Source organism: Rhincodon typus, chromosome 14 (genome assembly GCF_021869965.1).
Source record: "Rhincodon typus isolate 14 chromosome 14, sRhiTyp1.1, whole genome shotgun sequence".
Classification (NCBI taxonomy): domain Eukaryota; kingdom Metazoa; phylum Chordata; class Chondrichthyes; order Orectolobiformes; family Rhincodontidae; genus Rhincodon; species Rhincodon typus.
The window spans coordinates 12,761,498-12,785,415 of record NC_063345.1 but is presented as its reverse complement, the minus strand read 5'-3'; the positions used below and the strand labels follow the sequence as shown (position 1 = coordinate 12,785,415).

The following is a 23,918-nucleotide window of genomic DNA, read 5'->3' as shown; positions in this document are numbered from 1 at the left end:
GGGAGATATGAAGCAGTCACAACAACTGTCACTTAATCAATTCTTGGACAGTGTGCGTGTGCACTTGTGTGTGTGTGTGTGCGCGCGTGCGTGTATGTGTACGTGTGTGCGCGCGTGTACGTGTGTGCGCGCATGTACGTGAACGTGCGTGCGTGTATGTGTGCGCGCGCGTATACGTACGTGTGCGCGTGGGTGTACGTGTACGTGCGCATGTATGTGTACGTGTGTGTGCGCGTTTGTACATGTACGTGTGTGCGCGCGTGCATGTATGTGTGCGCATGCATGCGTGTACATGTGTGTGTGCATGTACATGTGTGTGCGCGTGCGTGCGTGTGTGCGCGCGTGCATGTGCATGTACGTGTGCGCGCTTGCATGTACGTGTGTGCGCGTGCGTGTATGTGTGCGCGCGCATGTTTGGGTAGGGTGGGGGTGGTGTGGGGGGAGCATTCCTACTCCTTTTGACCCACCAGCTGTTTCAATACTTACTACTTCCACAAACAGTGCTCACCTTGGAAATCCAGCCAGCCTGGGTTAAACCTGACAGATTGGCTAGAGGCATACACAACCTCAGTATAATGTGGAAGCTCTCTACTTTTCTTTTAACGTTTTTTTTTAATGGCACGATGAGTTGATGTAAGGGATAGTTGAACTTTGAACAGCTTTGTGTTTTAAAAGAGGAGAATGGGTCACAGTTACTTGCTGTTCGTGACTGGCTGGGAAGATAATCTAACTTAATTACTGATATAAGGGACACTGTGTACTAATTGGCACTAAATATATTGCCATGCCCAGGACTGGCAGCTGGTTGGATGTTGAGTTGCTCAATCAAGGTGGGGGGGAGCTGATATTAACCAGCCAAGCACAGAGAATATTAATTTAAAAAGACAAAAAGGATGCAGAAAATGTGTTGTAACTGGTTATGGTAAGTACAGAGTGATTTTTGGAGACTTCTGGCTGCTGTTTGTTTTTTGCTTTCTCCAGTTGTCCGTCCAGTTAAAGAATTGTTGAATGTTCTGAGAAAATCCCAGTCTTTAAGATTCTGCAGGTCTACTGAAATTGTTTGCATTCACCAGTGACTTCTAATTAGATATTCAGTTATGTGCCTGTGAACAACTCATTATCCAAGAATTGCTTGAAGGTTTGGCATCCATTGTTTGAAACTGTTTAAGTGAACTGGCAGAATACAATTCTTTTACTTCTCGTTCTAGTTTATGCCTTAACTGTGTCTTTCAGTCTGTTTGTGTGTGAATGGGGTTACGATCTAAGAAGATTGGGTTTAAAGCATAGATATTAATTAAATTACCTTGTTGTTTAGTTTTGTCCGACTAAAGTCACAGTATTAATGATAAATACATAATTTTTGTTCAATTATAAACTTGCTGATCAAGATCTGTTATTCATAGACTTGTTAAGAATAACTGGGCAAATCTTGAGGGACACTGAATATTTTAATTTCACTATGTTGCAAATCCAGTGCTAATAAGGCTGATTTGATTTGGCTTGCTATCCCTGGTTGTAAAAATGATAGACAAATGGCCAACCATCTACCTGGGAATGTGTGGTTGCCTCCATCTCACCCAAGACCTGTTTAACCTGGAAGTAGTTGGCTGGAGAGAAGTCTTGAGATGCTTTTTTTTTTCCAAACAAATTACCTGACTCCCATCCATCCATTTTTCTTATTGGTCAGTAATGTCAGTGATGGTTGGGGAGAGGGGACAGGTGAGGAAGATGGAGGGTCAATTTTTTTTTTTAGGGAAGTCTTTGCTATTGAAATGGTTTCAAAATGACTGAATGGCACAGGTGAAAGTCTATTACAGTCATAGAGTAAGACAGCTTGGAAACAGGCCCTTCGGCCCAGACTGGTCTATGCTCACCATGGTGCCCACACGGCTAGTTCCAATTGCACGCATTTGGTCCATATCCCTCCAAACCCTTCCTATTCATGTACCTATCCAAATGTTTTTTAAATGTTGCTACTGTACCTGCCTCATCCACTTTCTCTGGCAGCGCATTCTAAATATGCACCACTCTCTGCGTGAAGAAGTTGCCCTTCAGGTCCTTCTTAAATCTTTCCCCTCTCACCTTAAACCTATGCCCTCTAGTTTTCAACTCCCCATCCCTGGGAAATAGAGTATATGCATACATCCTATCTATGCCCCTCATGATTTTATACACTTTAATAAGGTCACCCCTCATTCTCCTACGTTCCAAGGAATAAACTCCTATCCTGGCCAACCTCTCGCTATAACTCAGGCCTACTAGTCCTTCCAATATCCTCGTAAATCTTCTTTGGACACTTTCCCGTTTAACTGTATTTTTCCTGCAATAGCATGAACAAAACTGTACACAATATTCCAAGTGTGGCCTCACCAATGACTGATACAACTGTAACATAACGTCCTAACTCCAATACTTAATGCCTCAAACCGACGAAAGCCAGCATGCTAAATGCCTTCTTTACCACCCATGTCTACCTGTGATGCCACTTTCAACAAACTATGTACTTATACTCCTAGGTCCCTTTGTTCTACAACACTTCTCAGGACCTTACCATTAACTGTATAAGTCCTACCTTGATTTGACTTTCCAAAGTGCAACACCTCACGCTTATCTGTACTGAATTGCGTTTGCCTATCCTCAGTCCACTTCCCCATCTGATCAAATCCCTCTAATTTTTGATAACCTTCCTCGCTATCAACAATACCTCCAAATTTGGTATCATCCGCAAACATACTAACCATGCCTTGTACATTCACATCCAGATTATTTATGCAAATAACAAAGGTCCCAGCACTGACTCCTGTGGCACACCACAGCACAGGCCTCCAGTCCGAGAAAAGACCTTCAACCATCACCCTCTGCTTCCTGCCATCGAGCCAATTTTGAATCCAATTAGCTATCTGTCCCTGGATCCCATGTGACTGAACCTTCATGATTAGCCTGCCCTGCAGAACCCTGTCAAAGGCATTATTAAAGTCCATATAGATAACATCCACTGCCCTACCCTCATCTATCCTCTTGGGTACCTCTTCAAAAAATGCTAAAAGATTTGTCCGGCATGGCTTCCTGCACACAAATTTGACTAAGATAACAAGGCGTAGAGCTGGCCAAGCAGCATCAGAGGAGCAGTTCCTAATCATACCTTGACTATCCAAATGTTGGTTGATCCTGTCCCTCAGTATCCTCTCCAATAACTTGCCTCCAACTGATGTCCGGCTCATTGCCCTGTAGTTCCCTGGCTTGTCTTTGCTACCTTTTTTAAACAATGGAACAACATTAGCCACCCTCCAGTCTTCTGGAATTTCACCAGTGGCTAAAGATGAAGCAAAAATCTCCTTTGCAATTGTTTCCTTAGTCTCCCACAATGACTGAGGGTTGACCTGATCAGGCCCAAGGGATTTATCCACCTTAATGTGCTTTAAGGCTGCAAACACCTCCTCTCTGGTAATGCATATACAGTCCAAAACATCCTTATTTGTTTCCCTCATTTCCTTAGCATCCACGATTGTCTCCTCAGTAAACATTGAGGAGAAACATTCATTAAAAATCTCCCCCATCTCCTGTGGCTCCACATAGACAGCCATGCTGATCTTTAAGGGGACCTATTCTCTCCCTAGCCACCCTTTTACTCTTAATATAGCTAAAGAACCTCTTGGGATTATCTTTAACCTTATCTACCAGATCCATCTCATACCCTCTTTTTGTTTTCTTATTTCCATCTTAAGCATGCTCCTACACTTTTCATAGTCATCTGGGGATTCAATTAAGCCAGATAGCCTAAACCTTCTTCTTTTTCCTGACCAGAGCCTCAATATCCCTCAACCAGGGATCCTGAAACCTGCTAGCTTTTCCCTTCACCCTAACAGGGACATACTGTCCCTGGACTCTTGATCACACTTTTAAACCTTCCCATTTGCCAGTTGTTCCTTTTCCTTCAAACAGACTCACCCAAACAACCTCTGCTAAATCCTGCGTGATGGGCCCAAAATTGGCCCTGCTCCAGTTCAGCACCTTAACCTGTGGACCTATCCTATCTTTTTCCATAATTATGTTAAAACTAAGGAGAGATACGGTCACTGGACCCAAAGTGCTCTCCAACTGACACTTCAGTCACTTGCCCAACCTCGTGTTAGTGTTTTACAAGCGGTAGCTCCTCGTTTTCAAGTGGCGATCCTGAATTTTGGGAGAAAAACCTTTTTTTGTTAAAATTGAACCAATTTTCAAAACTGTCAAAGTGCAAATCAGACAGGAGAAAAGCAGAAAGAAGACATCATACAGTCATGCACCAGCCCAATTAACATTTGAAAATTTTATCCAGACTCAGATTACACTGCCATTAGATTCTGATAGAACCGTACAGTCGTGCAACGCTGTTGTTAAATCACATTTTATTAATGGTATTTAAAGTTCCTTTAATAAGCAGAATGTTTGAGTCCCAGAGGGGAGAGTGCTGTTAAGAGACACACACTGCATGTACAGGATAGGGACAATCTATGGAGATCTGAGATCAGAATGCAGTGAGCAACAGGACAGGAGGATACAACTAGCTGCGAGTAAAGCTGGATGAATCCAGAAAAAGGTCTTTGGACAACCTCAAAGAAAAAGAAAACATATCTGAGTCCTGATTTAAGTTGTTTGTACAGCTAGGGGATGTGACACTCTGTTCCTGCTTTGAAACTGCAAATATATTATTCTGTTTGTAATGCATTCTCCTGGCACGCTACATTCAATTTGTATCTTTAATGCTTCTAGGAACTAAAGGGGTTAGAAAGCACCACTGTTCTGGTACTGAAACAATACACTTGGACTAATTCTGTGGCAACTTGCTGGACTGTTACTAATTCATACAGGCACGCCCTAAGTCTTCAGGTGTAGGAGGGTACAGCAGTAAGAAATCAACAGAACCCATAAATTCAATAGGTTGTGTGCTAATTTTCAAATAATGTCCTGCCCAACAACTTTCTATCCAGTAGACTTTTGGCGAAAGGTAATGGGTCTAAATAGTTTTTCTGATATTCAGATGATGTACTGAACATCACATAACCCTTAAAAGCTGTGCCAATTGTCTATGGATTAAACAAAGGGACAGCATAGGTTTGTAAACCTACTCTTCACCTTCTAAATACCACAACTAATGATGCTAGCTTGTGTGTGCTAGTCACTGTTATTCCGTCTGGACATACTATTAAAACTTTCATTTTGTGAATGTGCATGAGCATGTGTCCTAGTATTAAGGCTGTTAGTTGGAAATCTTCAACAATGATCAGATTTTTGTGAGATTGCACTGTCCCTTTTACAGCAATGCATTATGATTCTTGAAGCCTAATGACTGCGTATATTAAGTGCAGCACATTAATCAGTGTAGAAAAAATGAATTCCTCAATGGCACAGGGGATGATTGGATTGTAGTAACTACTGCTAATTTAGAAGGTTAGCAGGTGAAGGACTGCCTTGTTTGGACAGTGTGGTCATTAGATTGTGGCTGCCCTTGTGAAGAGATCTTTGTTATTAAAAAGCCTCACCCTCACTAGCTGTCTCAAAACTCTGGCTCAAGAGTGTCAAATCAGACCTTTTGCGTTACGTTTGGTTTGATTTTGAAAACACCTGGATCACCCAGCTCTAGTGACAGCCTCCTTACCAATTTTTTTACCTCCTTTAGGTTTGTCATTTCCTTTGGAGCCTGGAACGGAAGGGTGATCTGTTGGACAGATGGAAACTTTAAGAACTAAGAACATCAAAGCATAAGTAGAACTAACCTCTCTGATGACTCTTCCCGATAGCTTGTCTCCCTTTTGCTGAAATAAGCACTGCCCACTCCTATGTCTGGATGCTGACAAACCCCCACCATTAAGTGGTGCTGGGCTTGAGACAGAATATTCTGCTCGGAGAAGTAGTCAATCATCAGTTCATGGTCATCAGTACATTTTGCACTTCTGCACTTGAGGAATTACAGTTGTTCTGTTTTTTATTAATCTAACACACAACTTGCTATTGGCCCATTAGTGGGGCTTTCATTAAAATTGTTAGGTTATTCGTGATCACATTTCTGTACATCTGTTTCAATTTTAAAACAAGACATTGTGCAAATATAGAAACTTGACACTGCTTTGTATATCCTTTGGAGAAGTAGATTAGTTCCCTCCATTGTTCAGGGCGTTTTGGTAGAGTTCTGGTAGTTTCACAGACGACAGCTAAGGCTGGTCTGTGTCTAGATAATTCTACTGTAACTTGGACAGGACACTACTGATAACTGTTGGATTGTTTGCACTAAATTGCCGCGTAGTGTTCAGGTGGATTAGCCATTTCCCATGGAGCTGTAGGTTATGGGGACAGGGTGGATTGGTCTTCATAGGGTCGGTGTAGACTCCATGTGCCAAACAGCCTCTGTTTGCACTGTAGGGATTCTATGATGGAGTACATTTCAGGCACATTGCTGCTTCATGATTTTTCTCCTGCCTCTGATACATGGTCACTTGCACCTACATTTTGTTCCATTCCAAGGAAAAATCATATGAGACTTGAAACGTTAACTCTATTTCTCTCTCCTCAGATGCTACCAGACCTAAGTTTTCTCCAGCAAATTTCTTGTTTTTATTTCAGATCTCAGCAGCTGCAGTACTTTCTTTTTATTTGAGTGCAATTTTATTTTTAAAATTGGCAGTACCAGGTGTAGTTCTCAGGCAAGGATGCTAGGACTCAAAACTCTGAAGTGAAATCTCCGGAATGACCTTTTAGGATTTCCTTTGACTGCTGAGGGAAGGCAGGGCACCAAGACCAATCCAACTCAGTTGTGACTGTCTCATTATGTTTATAGTGCTTGGTCAGCACCAGAGTGTCTGGTATTATTCAATGATTCAATTGAATCCTTACAGTCAAGAAAGAGGCGATTCAGCCCATCAAATCTGCACTGATCCCCTGAAGGGCATCCCACGCAGACCCAACCCTATCCATGCATTTCCCATGGCTAATGCCCCTCACCTGCACATCTTTGGACTGTGGGAGGAAACTGGAGCATCCGGCAGAAACTCACACAGACATGGGAAGAATGTGCAAACTCCACACAGACAGTCGCCCGAGACTGGAATTGAACCTGGGTCCCTGGTGTGAGGCAGCAGTGCTAACAGTGAGACACTGTCCCAGCACCTGATCTTCAGAAGCTTCCAAAGGCAGCTCCAGGAGAAGTGGATGAGCTTCTTGGTGTGATGCTGGTGCACAGTCCATCTATTGCACACATGGAACAGACTGCACAAGACTATTGCTTTATAGGCTTTCAGTTTGGTCAACAGACTTCCTCTTCTTCCTTCCCAGCTCAGTGTTTGAAGTCTGCTTAAGTCTAGACCTGCTTTGACAATTGTTGTATGTTTCATTGTCCATGTGAACAACTTGCGAGAGAGTGTGCTTCTGAGATAAAATGAACCTATGCACTGCTGACAGGTTCTGGTCATGAACTGAAACTTTGGACTTGAGGTAGAGCTTTCCTGGATCAGTTTGGGACATTACTTCAATTTTTCCTTATAAGACTGTGAATTCAAGGCTGTTACATGCATTGGGGAACAAGTGCAATGTTGGATGGCCAGCTGTAACCCGTATTTAGTGCACTGTCATTGACAAATCAGAAATTGTAAATTATCTCCTTGGAGACCTTGGGCTTTGCCTGGAGTCCTCTCAGATTGAGCAGTATGTGTGATATCTACCTTTGATGCCAGGAACGTGGAAGTCTTAGCTGTACTTTCAAATAACCAATTGTAAGATGGTTTCCATGCAGAAATATGATGCAAAACTTTAATTTCATGTTTCATTTCCAATTTGAGTTTAAACTCTTGCAGGTAACTTCCTACGTTATTTGTGAAGCACCAACGCCAAATGGATTTTGAACTCAAATAACCCCACCATGGCAGATCCTATCTGCTGTGATTTCTTACCTGAGTCATCTTTAGCTCCCTTGCCATGGTTGTCATTCCTGTCATCAAGAGCATCGGACAGGTCAAAATCGTTCATGTCTAGAGGTACAAAGGAAATGAATTCAAAAGAAATCCAGGCATGGTAGATATAGTAGTGATGATGTTTGGGTCGTGAAGCAGTTGTGGAATAAGTGAGCTTGCAAAACGGGAGATCTGAACAAATCCAGAGAGTTTCAGCAGCAAAAGAACTAAATTATGAGAGGGAAAAAAAAGACCTTAAGAATTTTGATCTCTGGATTATCGGTTAAGCCATGTACAAATTGGTTTATGGATGAATAGATGAGGGAGGTGAAGATAGAGCTGAAGCAGTGGCCAGGGAGAGGGAGATTTCATTTCCTGGGGGACAGTTACCAACATTGGGACTAGCTGCACCTGAAGAAGGGAGATGGGCCATAGTGGAAGGCATGAATAAGTATCTCACCCAAGATGTTAAAGCAGTAAACCGGATAGAGGTGGGGGATCATGGAAGATCAGACAGAAAAACTACTTATAAACAACATTTCTAAACCAAAGAAAAGGGAAGTGAGTACAGTAATAGTCATAAATTATAATTTAAGGCAACACAGGTAAAGGAATTTTTTAAAAAAACATATAATGTAATTAAATCACAAAAGTAAGAAACATCACAGTGTATGCTATGAATGCCAAGATGGCCATAAAGATGGCCATTACCTGCACATGTGGAGTTTGTAGCCTTTGCCCAGGCTATGAATCAGCAATAAAGTTGTGGTGGCTTTTTTTCTTCATTCATTCATGGAATGAGGGCATCGCTGGCTAGGTAGCATTTATTGCCCACCTCTACTTGTCTAGAGGGCATTTAAGAGTAGCTCACATTGCTAAGAGTCTGGAGTCACATGTAGGCCAGACCCCGTAATGATGACAATTTCCTTCCCTAAAGGACATTAGTGAACGAGAAGGGCTTTTCCTGATGATTGACAATGGCTTCATGATCATCATTAGACATGTTTCAGTCCTTTTTTTTATTGAATTCACATTCTGCCCTAATGAGATATGAATCTGGGTCCCCAGGACATGATGTGTGTCTCTGGACTGACAGTCCAGCGATAATACCACTAGGCCATCACCGTGGTTGTAGGGTCACAGTGGGATGTGCCTGGCTGCAAAAAGGAAAGTTCTGGCTGACAGTGGAGTTGATGTGGAGGAGATCTGCTCTCAAATCAGGTGGACCATGCAGAAAGGATCCCTGGTGCAAAAAAGGAAACCCAGGGGAAAGTCACAGAGACACAGACTCTTGAGCTTGGGGAAGAGGTAAAGAAGGTGAAGTTGATTTGGATATGAACATAGGAGGTATGGTTAATAATTTTGCAAATGACACCAAAATTGGAGGTGTAGTGGACAGTGAAGAAGGTTACCTCAGAGTACAACAGGATCTTGATCAGATGGGCCAATGGGCTGAGGAGTGGCAGATGGTGTTTAATTTAGATAAATGTGAGGTATTGCATTTTGGAAAGGCAAATCAGGGCAGGGACTTGCACATGTAATGAAAAGGTCCTGGGAATTGTTGCTGAACAAAGAGACCTTACAGCGCAAGTCCATAGTTCCTTGAAAGAGGAGTCACAGGTAGACAGGATAATGAAGGTGGTGTTTGGTATGCTTGCCTTTATTCGTCAGTGCATTGAGAATAGGAATTGGGAGGTCGTGTCGAGGCTGTACAGGACATTGGTTAGGCCACTTTTGGAATACTGTGCTCAATTCTGGTCTCCCTGCTATAGGAAGGATGTTATTAAACTTGAGAGTGTTCAGAAAAGATTTACAAAAACGTTGCCAGGGTTGAAGGGTTTAAGCTGTAGGGAGAGGCTGAATAGGCTGGGGCTATTTTCCCTGCAGCATTGGAGGCTGAGGGGTGACCTTATAGAGGTTTATGAAATCATGAGGGACGTGGATAGGGTAAATAGACAAGGTCTTTTCCTTGTGGTGGATGAGTCAAAAACTAGAGGGCATAGGTTTAAGGTGAGAGGGGAAAGATTTAAAAGGGACCTAAAGAGCAACTTTTTCACACAGAGGGTGGTGCGTGTATGGAATGAGCTGTCAAAGGAAGTGGTGGGGGCTGGTACAATTATAACATTTAAAAGGCACCTGGATGGGTATATGAATAGGAAGGGTTTACAGGGATATGGGCCAAATGCTGGCAAATGGGACTAGATTTATCTGGGATATCTGGTCAGCATGAACGAGTTGGACTGAAGGGTCTGTTTCCATGCTGTACATCTCTATGACTCTAAAACAATGACAGGTATCTATAGGTAAAGACAACACCAGCCAAGAAAAACAAAACATTGGGAGTGTAAGAAGTGAACCAAAAAGGATTTTCTCGGGGCCATCGTATTTCTGTGAACAGATTTGAATCTGCTATAAGTAATTTTTGTCCTGTCATTCGGCTTGTTCTCAAATGGGATCATATCAAATTAATACAACAGTCAAATACAGTAGGTGCTGAATTTCATTTTAATCAAACATTTGTTCAATCAAATCCAAGCTTTCACTGTCGTAATAAAAGGTGTTATAACGATGTTTCATGCCACCTTTTGTGCGTGCTTACTCTTTGCACCACTTAGAGGTAATGTTCACACAATTCACAGTCGAATAAGGTGCATCTGTCAAAATGGTCACCACTGTTATGATCATCAGAAGCCTCAAGGTACTTGACAGTGTAATTTCCATTATAAGACAGGGAACACAGCTGCCAATTTGTGTTCAGAAAACTCCCACAAATAGCAATGTGATAGTGGCCAAATAATCAGTTTTTCAGTGGTGGTGATTGAGGGATAAATCCAAATATTGGATAACTACTTTTCTTTGAAACAGTGCCATCGGATCGTTTAGGTCCACCCAAGGAGGTAGCTAACGGTGTCAGCTTGACATCCAAAAGGCTGCACCTCCAACAGTGCAGTGCTTCTCCAGCATTGAACCATAGTGTCAGCCCCTTAATGTTTATGCTCAAGCCCTGGAAGGGAACTCAAACATGAATCATGTACGTACAGAGAATTAACGTGATTGCCATAGGTTAGTGGCATATTTATGGGTGATCCCTGCACAATTAAATAACTTTGATTGAATTTTAAAAAAATTGTTACGTGTTATAACAAAACGGTTTGAGGAAGTAAGGAGTAAAAGTGTGGGTATCGTACATAACTTACAGCCTACAGGTGTTACAACCTGTTTTGTTTAATTATTTTAAATACAATAAAGATTGTGTTCTTAGGAAAACATCGAATATTGTTGTGTAATTGTGGTGATTAATTAGCTGGGTGTTCACATATCTTTAAGGTTAATGGCCCCTAAGCAGGTTCACAGCACATTACTGAAGCAAGGTTGCATGGTGGTCAAGCCTGGAAACTGAATATATAGTGGAGGAAGAGGATAGCAAGTGGGTCACAGAAAACTAATACTAAATTAGAGATTTACCAAAACTGATATAAGCAAAACAGTGGCACTGAAGAATTACAAAAATCAAATTCAGAAGGTTTTCAATCCTGTGTTTTAAAGGAATTGGGTGGGAACATTGCAGATGGTAATCTTCCAAAGTCCTTGCAAGCTAGAAATTATTTCTCTGGATCAGAAAATTGAACATGTTGCTTTGCTATTTAAGGAAGGTGAGAGAGAGAAACAGTTATTGTTAACTATTCAGCTCAAAATCGATTAAGAAATTCCTAAAGCCCATACTTAAGGCTACAACAACTAAGCACCTTGATAAATTTCAGTCAGAGCTAGCATTGATTTGTAAAGGGTATGCTGGTATGCTCTCATGAACTCTCCAGGGTTAATCCCCTGGCTTGATGGGTAATGGTTCAGTGGGAGATATGCTGGACCATGAAGTTGCAGTTTGTGAAATTCTGCTGCTGTTGATGGTCCACAGCCCCTCTAGAGTACATTCTAAAAATGTTCAATAGAAACAAAGAAACACAGGAGTCCATGTACTAGGACAAAATGTCATGAAAAGGATAACCAATAAGTCTTTTGGAATGGAATGGAACGTTAGTATGCAACGTGATAGAAGTATATTACAGTTAAACAAAACCCAGCCAGAATACACATGGAAGTACTGTGTTCAGTTTTGGACACCACGCCTTAGGAAGGACACAAAGGCTTTGGGGTGACTGTCCAAAAGGTTATCAGCATAGTACCTGGATGTTAAGGTTTAATTAATAGCTAAACATATACAAAACCTGGATTCCATGGCATATCAGCAGGTTAAGGGGGCCATTTCTGCAAAGCTTTAAATATATTAAGGAGACCTAATAGGGTTGAAAAACTATTTCTATCAGTGGGGTATCCAGGATGAGACGGAATTGCCTAAAAGTTTGAGACAAGCCTTTCAATGTGTAATTAGGAAAAAGTTCTACACACAAAAGGATGGCTGTATTTTGACAATCTCTTCCTCAAATAAAACTGATAGTGGGGCTAATAGTTAAATTTAAAACAGTAATTGATAAAGTTTGTTCATCAATATGTATTATGGAAAGATGAAGATATGTCATAGATCAGTTGTGATCTCACTTAATGGTAGCAGCACACTCAGTGATGCATTTCAGCTCTTTGATGGTAGCAAGGACTGATAAAAAGCACAATAAGTCAGTGATTTTGGTGCTTAGATATTAGCAGATACATAACCTCTACTTTCAGCAGGAAAACAAGAATGAAACCTTTACAGAAACAATAAATGTGACACTTTTCCATGATCAAAAGCCACTTTGAGTTAGGAGTGGGACAACCCCTGAGAGAGATGCTGGGTTCAATTACAATGGGTCTACACTGTCGTGTGGTATTAATGAAGGTGGGTAGTGGTAGGTAGCATAACAGAGGTGGAAAAATAGAGAAGCTGAGCTGTGGGAAAATGTGAAATTCTTCATTTTGGAAGGCAGAAAAAAAAGGACAGAGTATTATTTACATGGAGAAAAGCTGTAGAAAGCCGGATCACAAATGGACTTGGGGGTACTTGTGCACAAAACACAGACAGCTAGCTAGCACCCAGGTGCAGCAGGTAATCAGGAAGGCTAATGGAATGTTGGCCCTTATTTCAAGGGGCTTGGAGTATAACAGTTGGGGAGATTGGAGGGTTTCAGCTATAGAGAGAGGCGGAATAGGCTGGGGCTATTTTCCCTGGAGCATCAGAGGTTGAAGGGTGACCTTTTAGAGGTTTATAAAACCATGAGGGGCATGGACATGTTGTATTGTCAAGGTCTTTTTCCCAGGGTAGGGGAGTTCAAAAGTAGACAGCACAGGTTTAAGGTGAGAGTGGAAAGAATTAAAAGGGACATTAGAAGAAACTTTTGGACAGAGTCGGTGGTGTGCGTATGGAATGAGCTGCCAGAGGAGGTGGTGGAGGCTGGTACAATTACAACATTTAAACGGCATCTGGATGGCTGTATGAACAGAAAGGGTTTAGAGGGATATGGGCCAAATGTTGGCAAATGGGGCTAATTTAGTTTGGAAAAGCTGATTGGCATGGACGAATTGGACCAAAGGGTCCGCTTCCATGCTGTACATTCCTATGACTCTAAGTCTTGCTGCAACCAAGTGTTGGTGAGACTACATCTGAAGTACTGTGAGCATTATGGACCCCTAATTTCAGGAAAGATATCATTTCATTGGAGGCAGTTCAGAGAAGGTTCACTGGGGTGATCCTTGATATGGAGGAATTATCTTATAAGGACAGTACTCACTGGAATTTAGAAACATGAGCTATTGAAGAATTGAATTCTATCAAGAATTGGGGTGGCATGGTGGCTCAGTGGTTAGCACTGCTGCTACACAGCGCCAGGGACCCGGGTTCGATTCCACCCTCGGGCGACTGTCTGTGTGGAGTTTGCACATTCTCCCCGTGTCTGCGTGGGTTTCCTCCCACAGTCCAAAGATGTGCAGGTGAGGTGGATTGGCTACGCTAAATTGCCCTTGGTGTTCAGGGATGTGTAGATTAGTTGGGTTATAGGGGGATGGGTCTGGGTGGGATGCTCTGAGGGTCAGTGTAGACTTGTTGGGCCAAAGGGCCTGTTTCCACACTGTAGGGATTTTATGAAATGAAACATGTAGGGTTCTTAAAGGAATGCTGACAGGATGTTTCCCCCACATGGGAGAGTCTAGGGCCAGAGGGTATAGTCTCAAAATAAAGGGGAAATTTATTTTCTCAGAGGGCTGAGAGTCTCTGGAACTCCTCGCCATAGACAGCCTGGGGTGGGGGAGGGTGGGGGCTGGCTCATAGAGTCATTGTGTACATTTAAAATCGACAGATGCTTGATAAATAGGAGAATCGAGGGTTATGAGGAAAACAAAGCGGATGAGACATGTTGGATGACTCTGAACCTATTGAATGGCAGAGCAGGCTTGAGGGGCCAAATAGCCCACTCCTGTTCCTAATTCTTACAATCTTATTGTCAAGGGAAGGTCAAGTTCAGAAGTAGAGACTAGAAAACAAATTGGCTCAACCTGAGACAGGGCCAGGAAGGAAAGCGGAATCAATGACAAGAACCAGTGTCAATAGGCGTGAAGCTGGAGAAGCACAGCAGGGCAGACAGCATCCAAGGAGCAGGAAAGTCAATGTTACAGGACGAAACCCTTCATCAGGACTGGGGAGCAGGAGGGGAGCCCAGAAATAAATAGAGGGAGGAAGGTGGGACTGGGGGAAGGGTAGGTGGGATGGTGATGGGGGATGCAGATCAGGGGGGCGTTGTGGTTGGTCAGTGGGAAGGGTGGAACGGATAGGTGAGTAAGAAGATGCATAGTTTAGGTTGGGTCAGGGAGGCGAGGGGGTGGAGAGGGACAAGACTGGGAGTGGAGGGATTTTGAAGCTGGAGAAGTCAATATTGAGGCCATTGGGCTGTAAGCTCCCAAGGCAAAATATCAGGTGTTATTCCTCCAGTTGGGAGGAGGCCAAGGATGGACATCTGGCCAGGGGAATGGGAGAGGGAATTAAAATGGATGGCAACCGGGAGGTTAGGTTGAAGTGGCGTGCAGAGCGCAGATGATCCATGAACCAATCCTTGAGACTGCGTTTGGTCTCCCCGAAATAGAGGGGACCACACTGGGAGCAACGGATACAGTAGGTCAGGTTGGATGATGTGCAGGCGAATCTCTGCTGGATTTGGAAGGATTGTTTGGGGCCTTGGACAGGGGTGAGAGGGGAGGTGTAGGGGCAGGTGCAGTTGCAGGGAAAGGTATTGGGTGTGGTGGAGGGATTGGTGGGGAGTGTAGAGCTGATGAGGGAGTCATGGAATGAACGGTCCCTGTGGAAAGGGGTGGGGAGGGAAATATCTTTTTGGTAGACGGTTCTGATTTGTAGGTGGCTGAAATGTCAGAGGATGATGCACTGGATTCAGAGTTTGGTGGGCTGGTATGTGAGGGCTATGGGGACTCTATTATTGGTGTTGGGGGGAGGAGGTTTGAGGGCGGAAGTGTGGGAAATGGAAGAGAGGCAGTCCAGGGCATCCTTAATTACGGAGGAGGGGAATAACCCCCTACCTGCATCAGCCTATCACCTTCCCACCTACCCTTCCGCCAGCCCCACACCCCTCCCTCTATTTACTTGTGGGATCCCCTCCTCCTCCCCGGTCCTGAGGAAAGGTTTCAGCCTGAAACGTTGACTTTCCTGCTCCTTGGATGCAGTCTGACCTGCTGTGCTTTTCCAGCTTCACATCTATTTAGTCTGGCTTCCAGCATTTCTAGTCCTTACTGTCTACAAGAATCAGTGTTTCAGGCAGGGCTCCAACGTAGGACTCACTGATGTTAAAGTGTGAATCCAAAATGAGATTTGGAAAAATTTAGCATACACTAATAATGATGGTCAACAGACTCAGATGTATACAGCACAGAAGGAGGCCATTCCCTCCATCGTGTCCATGCCCCTTCACAAAGGTCTGATTCCACTAATCCAATATTCCAGCTCTTGATCCATAGCCCTGGAGACTATGTGTAGATATTCCTACGAGTTGTGATTGATTTAATGCTATGACAGTTTCTAACTCTTTACGTGTAGAGCCACAGGGGATGGGTAAACGAATATTTCGCGTCAGTATTTCCTGTGGAGAAGGACATGGAAGCTAGGGAACTTGGGGAAATAAATGGTGATGTCTTGAAAAGATTTCATGTTACAGAAAAGGAGGTGCTGAAAGTCTTAAAACGCATAAAGTTAGGCAAATCCCTGGCACCTGATTAGATGTTTCCCAGAAGTTTGTGGGAAGTTAGGGAAGAGATTAGTGAGCCCCTTGCTGAGATATATGTATCATCAACAGCCTCAGGTGAGGTGCTGGAAAACTGGAGGTTGGCTAAGGTGGTGCCATTGTTTAAGAAAAGCTGTAAGGAAAAGCCGACGAACTATAGACCAGTGAGCCTTACGTAGGTTAAGTTGTTGGAGGGGATTCTGAAGGACAGGATTTACGTACATTTGGAAAAGCCAAGACTGATTAGGGATAGTCAATATAGCTTTTTTGAAGAGGTGACAAAGAAGATTGATGAAAGCAGAGCGGTAGACGTTGTCCATATGGACTTCAGCAAAGTGTTTGACAAGGTTCCGCATGGTAGACTAGTTAGTAAGGTTAGTTTACATGGGATCCAGGGGGAACTAGCAATTGCATACAGTATTTGCTTGAAAGTAGGAGACAGAAGGTGGTGGTGGAGAATTGCTTTTCATACTGGAGGCCTGTGACCAGCAGTGTGCCACAAGAATCAGTGCTGGGTCCAGTGTTTTGTCATTTATAGAAATGATTTGGATGTGAACATAGAAGGTATGGTTAGTACATTTGCAGATGACACCAAAATAGGTGGTATAGTTGACAGTGAAGATTATCTCAGAGTATAACATGACCTTGATCAGATGGGTCAGTGGGCTGAGGAGTGGCAGATGGAGTTTAATTTAGATAAATATGAGATGTTGCATTTTGGAAAGGCAAACCAGAGCAGGCCTTATACACTTAATGGTAGGACCCTGAGGAATGTGGCCGAACAAGGAGACCTAGAGGTGCAGGTGCATAGTTCCTTGAAATTGAAGTCACAGGTAGACAGGGTGGTGAAGGTGGTGCTTGGCACGCTTACCTTCATTGGTCAGCGCGCTGTATATAGGACTTGGGATACCATGTTGCAGCTGTACACGACATTGGTGAGACCACTTTTAGAATACTGTGCATAATTCTGGTCACCCTTCCAAAGGAAGGACGATGTTAAACTTGAGAGGGTGCAGAAAAGGTTTACAAGGATTTTGCTGGGATTGGAGGGTTTGAGATATAGGGAGAGGCTGAATAGCTATAGTTTTTCTCTCTGCAGCATTGGAGACTGAGGGATGGCCTTATAGAGTTTTATAAAATCATGAGGGGCATGGATAGGGTGAATAGACAAGGTCTTTTCCCTGGGGAGGGCGAGTCCAAAGCTAGAGGGCATAAGTTTAAAGTGAGAAGGGAAAGATTTAAAAAGGACCTGACAGGAAACTTTTTCCACACAAAGGGTGGTGTGTGTATGGAACGAGCTGCCAGAGGAAGTAGTGGAGGCTGGTACAATTACAACATTTAAAAGGCATCTGGATGGGTATAGGAATACGAAGGGTTTACAGGGATATGGGGCCAAATGCTGGCAAACGGGACGAGATTAATTTAGAATATCAGGTTAGCATGGATGAGTTGGACTGAAGGATCTGTTTCTGTGATGTATGACTCTGACTGTATAATTCAACCAGTCTTTCAGGCAGTGAATTCCAGGCTTCCAACATCCTATGAGTGAAAAAATGTTTTCCTCAGCTTCCCTCTTTGCCTTCTACCTCGTTCCCTAAAACTATGCCCCTGGATACTGACTATTTTACTCATAGAAAAGTATCTTCCTATCTACCCTATCTATGCCCCTCATAAACCTCTATCAGGTCCCCTCTCAACCATTGCTGCTCCAAGAAAAACAACATCCAATCTTTCCTTGTAGCTCAGTTCCTCCAGATCAGGCGGCATCCTGGCTAAATTCCCTCAGCACCCTCTCTAGTGTAATTACATCCTTCCTGTAATATGACCAGTACTACACACAGTACTCCAGTTGTTGCATAACTAATATTACACACAGTTTCAGCATAACCTCCCTGCTCTTGTATTCTATGCTTCAGCCAATAAAGGCAAGCATCTCATAGACCTTCTTATCTATCTCTCCTATCAACTTCAGGGATCTGTGGATATGCACATCAAGGTCCCCTGAATCTTCATTACTTTCCAAGGTTCTCCTATTCTTGCTTCCCCCTGCTATCTCACACTTATCCAGGAGGTCTTAAAGAGAGGAGCTGCATGTATGGAACAGGCACTGATTATATAAACAACCCTGTATGATCAACAAAAATTGCAACTAACGATATGGTCCTCTGTAAATAAGATCCACAACTCTGTATCAAGGCTGTCACCTCTCACCGTTTTACAACCTAAAACTTCAGTACTTGTGGGGGTTGGGGGGTTGGGGAGACTTACCAGAGTTTCCCTTCTTCGGTGGTTTTTTGGTGGCTTTGGGAGACTTTGTGGGTTTACGAGGAGCTGGAGTCGTTTGAATCAAATCCCATAAGTTAAAATCACCTATAGGAACAAAGAGAAAGGCACTTCTATGAGACGAGAGTCATTCCTCATTGACACCTACAAGAAACCAACAGCTTTTGAAGCAATGTTCAGCTTTAAAATAAAACGGAGGTGTTCAAAGAAAAATAAAGGCAGTGAGATTCACGAGTAAAGGTGAATTAGATCCCCGCGGAAATTGTGAACTGGGCCTGCCCTTCAGCTTGGTGCTAACTTTCTGTGGAATGGTGTTTTCTTGAGTTTTATAAATAACAATGGACTAATCATTTTGGAGGTTAGCCACAGGCACCTTTTAAATAGCTCATTTTATTGACTCTGACTGAACTTGGGTCAATCTGGTGGACAGGTTCACATTAAAACAAAGCCCTGTTCTCGCTTGTACTTTTTGACCTGGGATTTGAAGCTGGATGTGGGGCAGCTGGCCCACCTGTGCCACAAACTGGATGTGACACTCCCATTATACTGTACATTGACCTGCATAAAGTTGGTGCTTTGCCTCAATGAAGGCATCAGGGAGGTGACATCTGATGACCCCAGGCCAGAGGTGAGTAATAGGTAGTGGGGGTGGTCACAGGTATTGGGGTCAGGGATCAGTTCCAGCAGCAAGACCAGGGCTGTGGCTTTCTACAGGCATACACTTCCTGGTGCTGGGTTCTTCAATCAGGCAGCAATTGAATTAGGAAACCTCAGGCATTCATGGGCAAAAATGTCCCAAATTTGATTGTCGTCTTCCCTGTATGGGACTCCTCTGTCCACTGCTGGGTTAATAGCAGCAGCAAGATATCTTTAACCAACTTGTTCAGATGTTGTTACACACCTCTGGAGCAGGTGGGACTTGAACCAGGGCCTCCTGGCTCAGAGGTATGGTCACTCCCAGCAGCAGCAGCAAGATGAGGCCCTTAAGTGGTCATTAATTGCCCACTTAAGTGCTTCAATTGACAGCAGGGATTTAATCAAGTCAAAGGAGAGGGTTCTTGTTGCACTGTATAGTGTTCCTACCTCTGAGCCAGGAGGCCAGAATTTAAGCCCTACCTGCTTCAGAGGTGTGTAGTAATATCTCTGAACAGCCTGCTTAGAAAATGTCTTAATCAGGTTGGTGGTGGGGGGTGGTCTGTGAGATGATGAACTGGGTCCCAACCACCACTTTCCAACCTGATTAAATGCTCTCTTGTCACCAAAGTCTGTAGTGGAATGGGACAAGCTTCTGTTCATGGAGTGCAGTACAATCAGATATGCTGTTAAATCAAGGCCTCATTCACTGACCATGTTTTTAAAAAACTTGCCCATTGGATGACAGCGTCACTGACTAGGCCAGCATTTAATTCTCATCCTTAATTGCATTACGATGTGTATTAATGACTAGTCGGCAGTGGCTACATGGTCACCATTAGGTTAGCTTTTTATTCCAGATTTTCATTGAAACCAAGTTTGTCCATCAGCCATGGAGGGATTTGAATCCATATCCCAGAACAATAACCTAGGGTCGGTAAGCTCAACAGGCTGAATGGTAGATTTGTAATGTAGAGTGATGCCAACAGCATAGGTTCAATTCCCACAGTAGCAGAGATTACCATGAAGACCCTCTCTCTCTGCCTGAGGTACGGTGACCCTTGGGTTAAACCACTACCAGTGATCTCTTCCCCCTTTAATGTCTGGTCTGGTGAGGCTGATGATTTTACCTTTTTACAATAGGGCCACTATTGCAAAATATGAAAAGGAGCAGGGAAGTTTGTGTACTAAATCAAATCATCTTCCTTGCATTACAACATCGATTGCATTTGTAAAAACATAAAAGATCTACATTTTCTATGAAGCACTTTGAGATGTATTGATGTCGTAAAAGGTGCTAAAATAATGTAACTTATTTGTTTCCTCGGTCACAGAGTTAGCAGAAAGAAGTAATTTAAAACAAGATGCACCTCATCAACAATAACACTCAACACTGCAGCCCCCCCGCCCCCTCGAGGATGTGTCCTCAGCCCCCTACTACACTCCCTGTATATCTCTGACTGTGTTGCCAAATTCCAAACAAACGCCATCTATAAGTTCACTGATGACACCACTGTAGTAGGTCGGATACCTAACAATGACGAGTCAAACTACAGAAGGGAGATAGAGGGCTTGGTGACGCGGTGCAATGAAAACAATTTGTCTCTCAACGTCGGCAAAACTAAAGAACTGATCATCAACTTCAGAAAGAAATGAGGATACGCGCCCCCATCTACATCAATGGAACTGAGATTGAGAGAGTGAACAGCACACTCCAGAACTACACAGGAAAGAAGAAGAACACTTATACAAGATCCGTGCTTTAAACGGATATCCCTGAAACTTCATCCACAGATGCCTACAAAACAGACAAGAAGAGGACACAGTACGCCCTAACACACTGGCCACATTGCCCGACATCAAGAACATATCAGAACTGACAACAAGACTCCTAAGACCACTAGGAATCATGGTGGCCCACAAGCCGACAGCCATTCTGCAACAAACACTTACATGGATTAAAGACCCCATTCCCACAACACACAGAAGGAACGTGGTATACAAAATACCATGCAACGACTGCCACAAACTTTACATCGGACAGACAGGAAGGAAGCTAGCCATCAGAATACATGAACATCAACTAGCAGCAAAACGGCATGATGAACTCTCCTTAATATCAGTACACTCAGACAATGAAGACCATTAATTTAACTGGGACAAGGTAACCATAGTAGTCCAAGCCAAACATAGACACGCACAGGAATTCCTAGAGGCATAATTCTCCATCCATAATGCAATCAAACAAATAGAATTGGACCCCATATATAAACCTATACAGATCAAAACCAGAAATGACAGTGCTCACCATAACGGACCAGACAATATAAATTTCAAGCGGAGTAGAATAACATCACATCATTGGAGGCTCCACTGATGATGTCACCTAGCATGGTGACAAAATGTCTGAACAAAAACAAACCAACTCAGCAAGCAAGTCAACAACCTCACCCACAACCCGAGCTACGGGTCTTTGCCAAAACTTTAAGCACCAAGTTCCTCGGAGTGACGATAACCGACAACCTGTCTTGGACTTCCCATGTAGATGCACCAGTCAAGAAGGCACAACAACCCCTCCTTTTCCTCAGGCAGCTTAGAAAATTTGGCATGTCCATAAGGTCACTCACCAACTTCTACAGATGTACCATTGAAAGCATACTGTCTGGGTGCATAACGGCCTGGCACAGCAACTGCTCTGCCCAGGACAGTAAGAAGCTACAGAAGGTGGTGTGCACAGCCCAGACCATCACAGAAGCCAATCTTCCATCCATGGACTCCATTTACATGACTCGCTGCTGCAGAAAGGCTCCCAACATCATCAAAGACCCATTGCACCCTGGTAATGCTCTCCTACAACCTCTTCCATCAGGCAGAAGACACAGAAGCCTGAACACACGCACAAGCAGGTTCAGGAACAGCATCTTTCTGGCTGTTATCAAACTGATGAATGGACTGTAGCCTCAGATAATGTAACCTGTTTGCCTCTAAGTCTTTTTGATCTGTACATCCTTTGCTTGCTGTGATCTACCTGTATTGCTCGTAAACAAAGCTTTTGACTGTATTTCAGTACATGACAAAATCAAAAACAATAAAAAAATGAACAGGATAAATAGATAAAACTCAATGTTCTCATCAGAATTGGCAATTACCACAGAAGCTAAGATTCTAAGTAGAAGTAAAGGCATAGGAGAGACTGACTTTAGGCACTTCTAGATGTTCTGCTCAAACCTGGTCTAAAAGCAGACAGTAGGCAACTGTATCTGGTTTAGAGTTTGCAGTTGACATGAATAAATTTAACAAGGAATCAAACCAGCAGCCAAGACACAGCAGTTCCCTTTCCTCCACCTGTTTAGCTCTTAAGTTGAATTAAGATAAATGGACAAAGAAGGAAAAATCATTTTTCCTTTATGAGTAGCAACATGTCGATTCTGCCGATAGAGGTCACTGCAGAATGCCAAATGATGATTTAAGAGACACAAAGGTCTTTCATTATCTTATCCACTTAGCACCAGATGAAGTTATTGTTTAATTGTGATGTTCTCACCTATACGTTGCTGTTAAGTCTGCCAGCCACAAGAGTTTGTCATTTGCTGCCAATTTTTAAACTTTACAAAGATAGCCCACTGAATCCAAATCTCAGAAGAATTCATTCTTCTTGAAATAATGCATTTTGTTGTTGCATATTGAAATGATTTCAACACTTCTCAAGAGCACATTCTAGCCACACTGGTCAGTTTCTATTGAATGAATTATATTATGTTCCAAATAGGCATGGACTTGAGAAAATGGACAGGTAAAAATATTCTTGGGCAATATTTCATGTAATTTGATCACCTTAGTGTTCCTTAATCCTTAGAAGACACATGATGCATCCTGGGAGGTGATGGTCTAGTGGTATTATCACTGGACTGTAATCCAGAGACCCAGGTAATGTTCTGGGGACCCGGGTTTGAATCCCACCACGGCAGATGGTGGAATTTGAATTCAATAAATATCTGGAATTAAGCGTCTAATAATGACCATGAATCCATTGCCGATTTGTCAGGAAAAACCCATCTGGTTCACTAATGTCCTTTAGGGAAGGAAACTGCCATCCTTACCTGGTCTGGCCTACATGTGACTCCAGATCCACAGCAATGTGGTTGACTCTGAACTGCCCTCTAGGGAATTAGGGATGGGCAATGAACACTGCCTAGCCAGCAACACCCTTATCCCATTATTGAATAAAGGGAAAAAAAAGTCCTGATCATGCTGCAAAGTTCTTGAAACTTTCCATTACAGCATCAGGAATAATCCTTTCCTCCAGATCCTATTAACCCCTCCTTTGCTCACCATACATCTGGGAATCTCAACTCCATCAACTTATACACATGCGCATCTTTCCTATTTTCCTGGACCCTATGACTTTCTTCTTCATGATCTTAGCTGCTTGGACTCTACTATCCATACTGTTGCTCACTCACCCACCCACCCCAACATAGACATACCTAGAAACACTCACTCCACTGCTCAGGCAAAGTTCAGATCCCAATGTCCAACCCTGTAGTGGCTAAACCCTTTCAACTCACTGAACCCCTGCTCCCAGTTACTGGCCCTTCCCATACTCACCAGATCCATCGATATTGTGGAAGGTCTTCTTGGGGCCTGGGATGGTGGTGAGGGGGGAGGTGTAGCACTTCCTGCTGTTGCAGGGAAAAGTGCCAGGTGTGGTGGGGCTGGAGGGGAGTGTGGAGCGGACGAGGGAGTCACGGACAGAGTGGTCCCTGCGGAAAGCAGATAAGGGTGGGGAGGGAAAAATGTCTTTGGTAGTGGGGTCGGATTGCAGATGGCGGAAGTGTTGGAGGATGATGTGTTGAATCCGGAGGTT

The 23,918-nt window shown here is 43.3% G+C and overlaps 1 protein-coding gene across 5 annotated transcripts in view; it reads right to left on the bottom strand.

The window, feature by feature from the left end:
- Window positions 1-23,918, bottom strand: part of cd99l2 (CD99 molecule-like 2) — a 210,779-nt gene that overhangs the window by 75,411 nt on the left and 111,450 nt on the right. For all 5 annotated transcript variants that reach the window (XM_048604905.1, XM_048604907.1, XM_048604908.1 and 2 more), the window contains exons 4-6: window positions 18,404-18,505; window positions 7,923-8,000; window positions 5,639-5,698 (exon numbers count right to left, since the gene is read on the bottom strand). In XM_048604905.1, coding sequence (XP_048460862.1) covers window positions 5,639-5,698; window positions 7,923-8,000; window positions 18,404-18,505 — 240 coding nt within the window. The remainder of the gene's footprint in view (window positions 1-5,638; window positions 5,699-7,922; window positions 8,001-18,403; window positions 18,506-23,918) is intronic.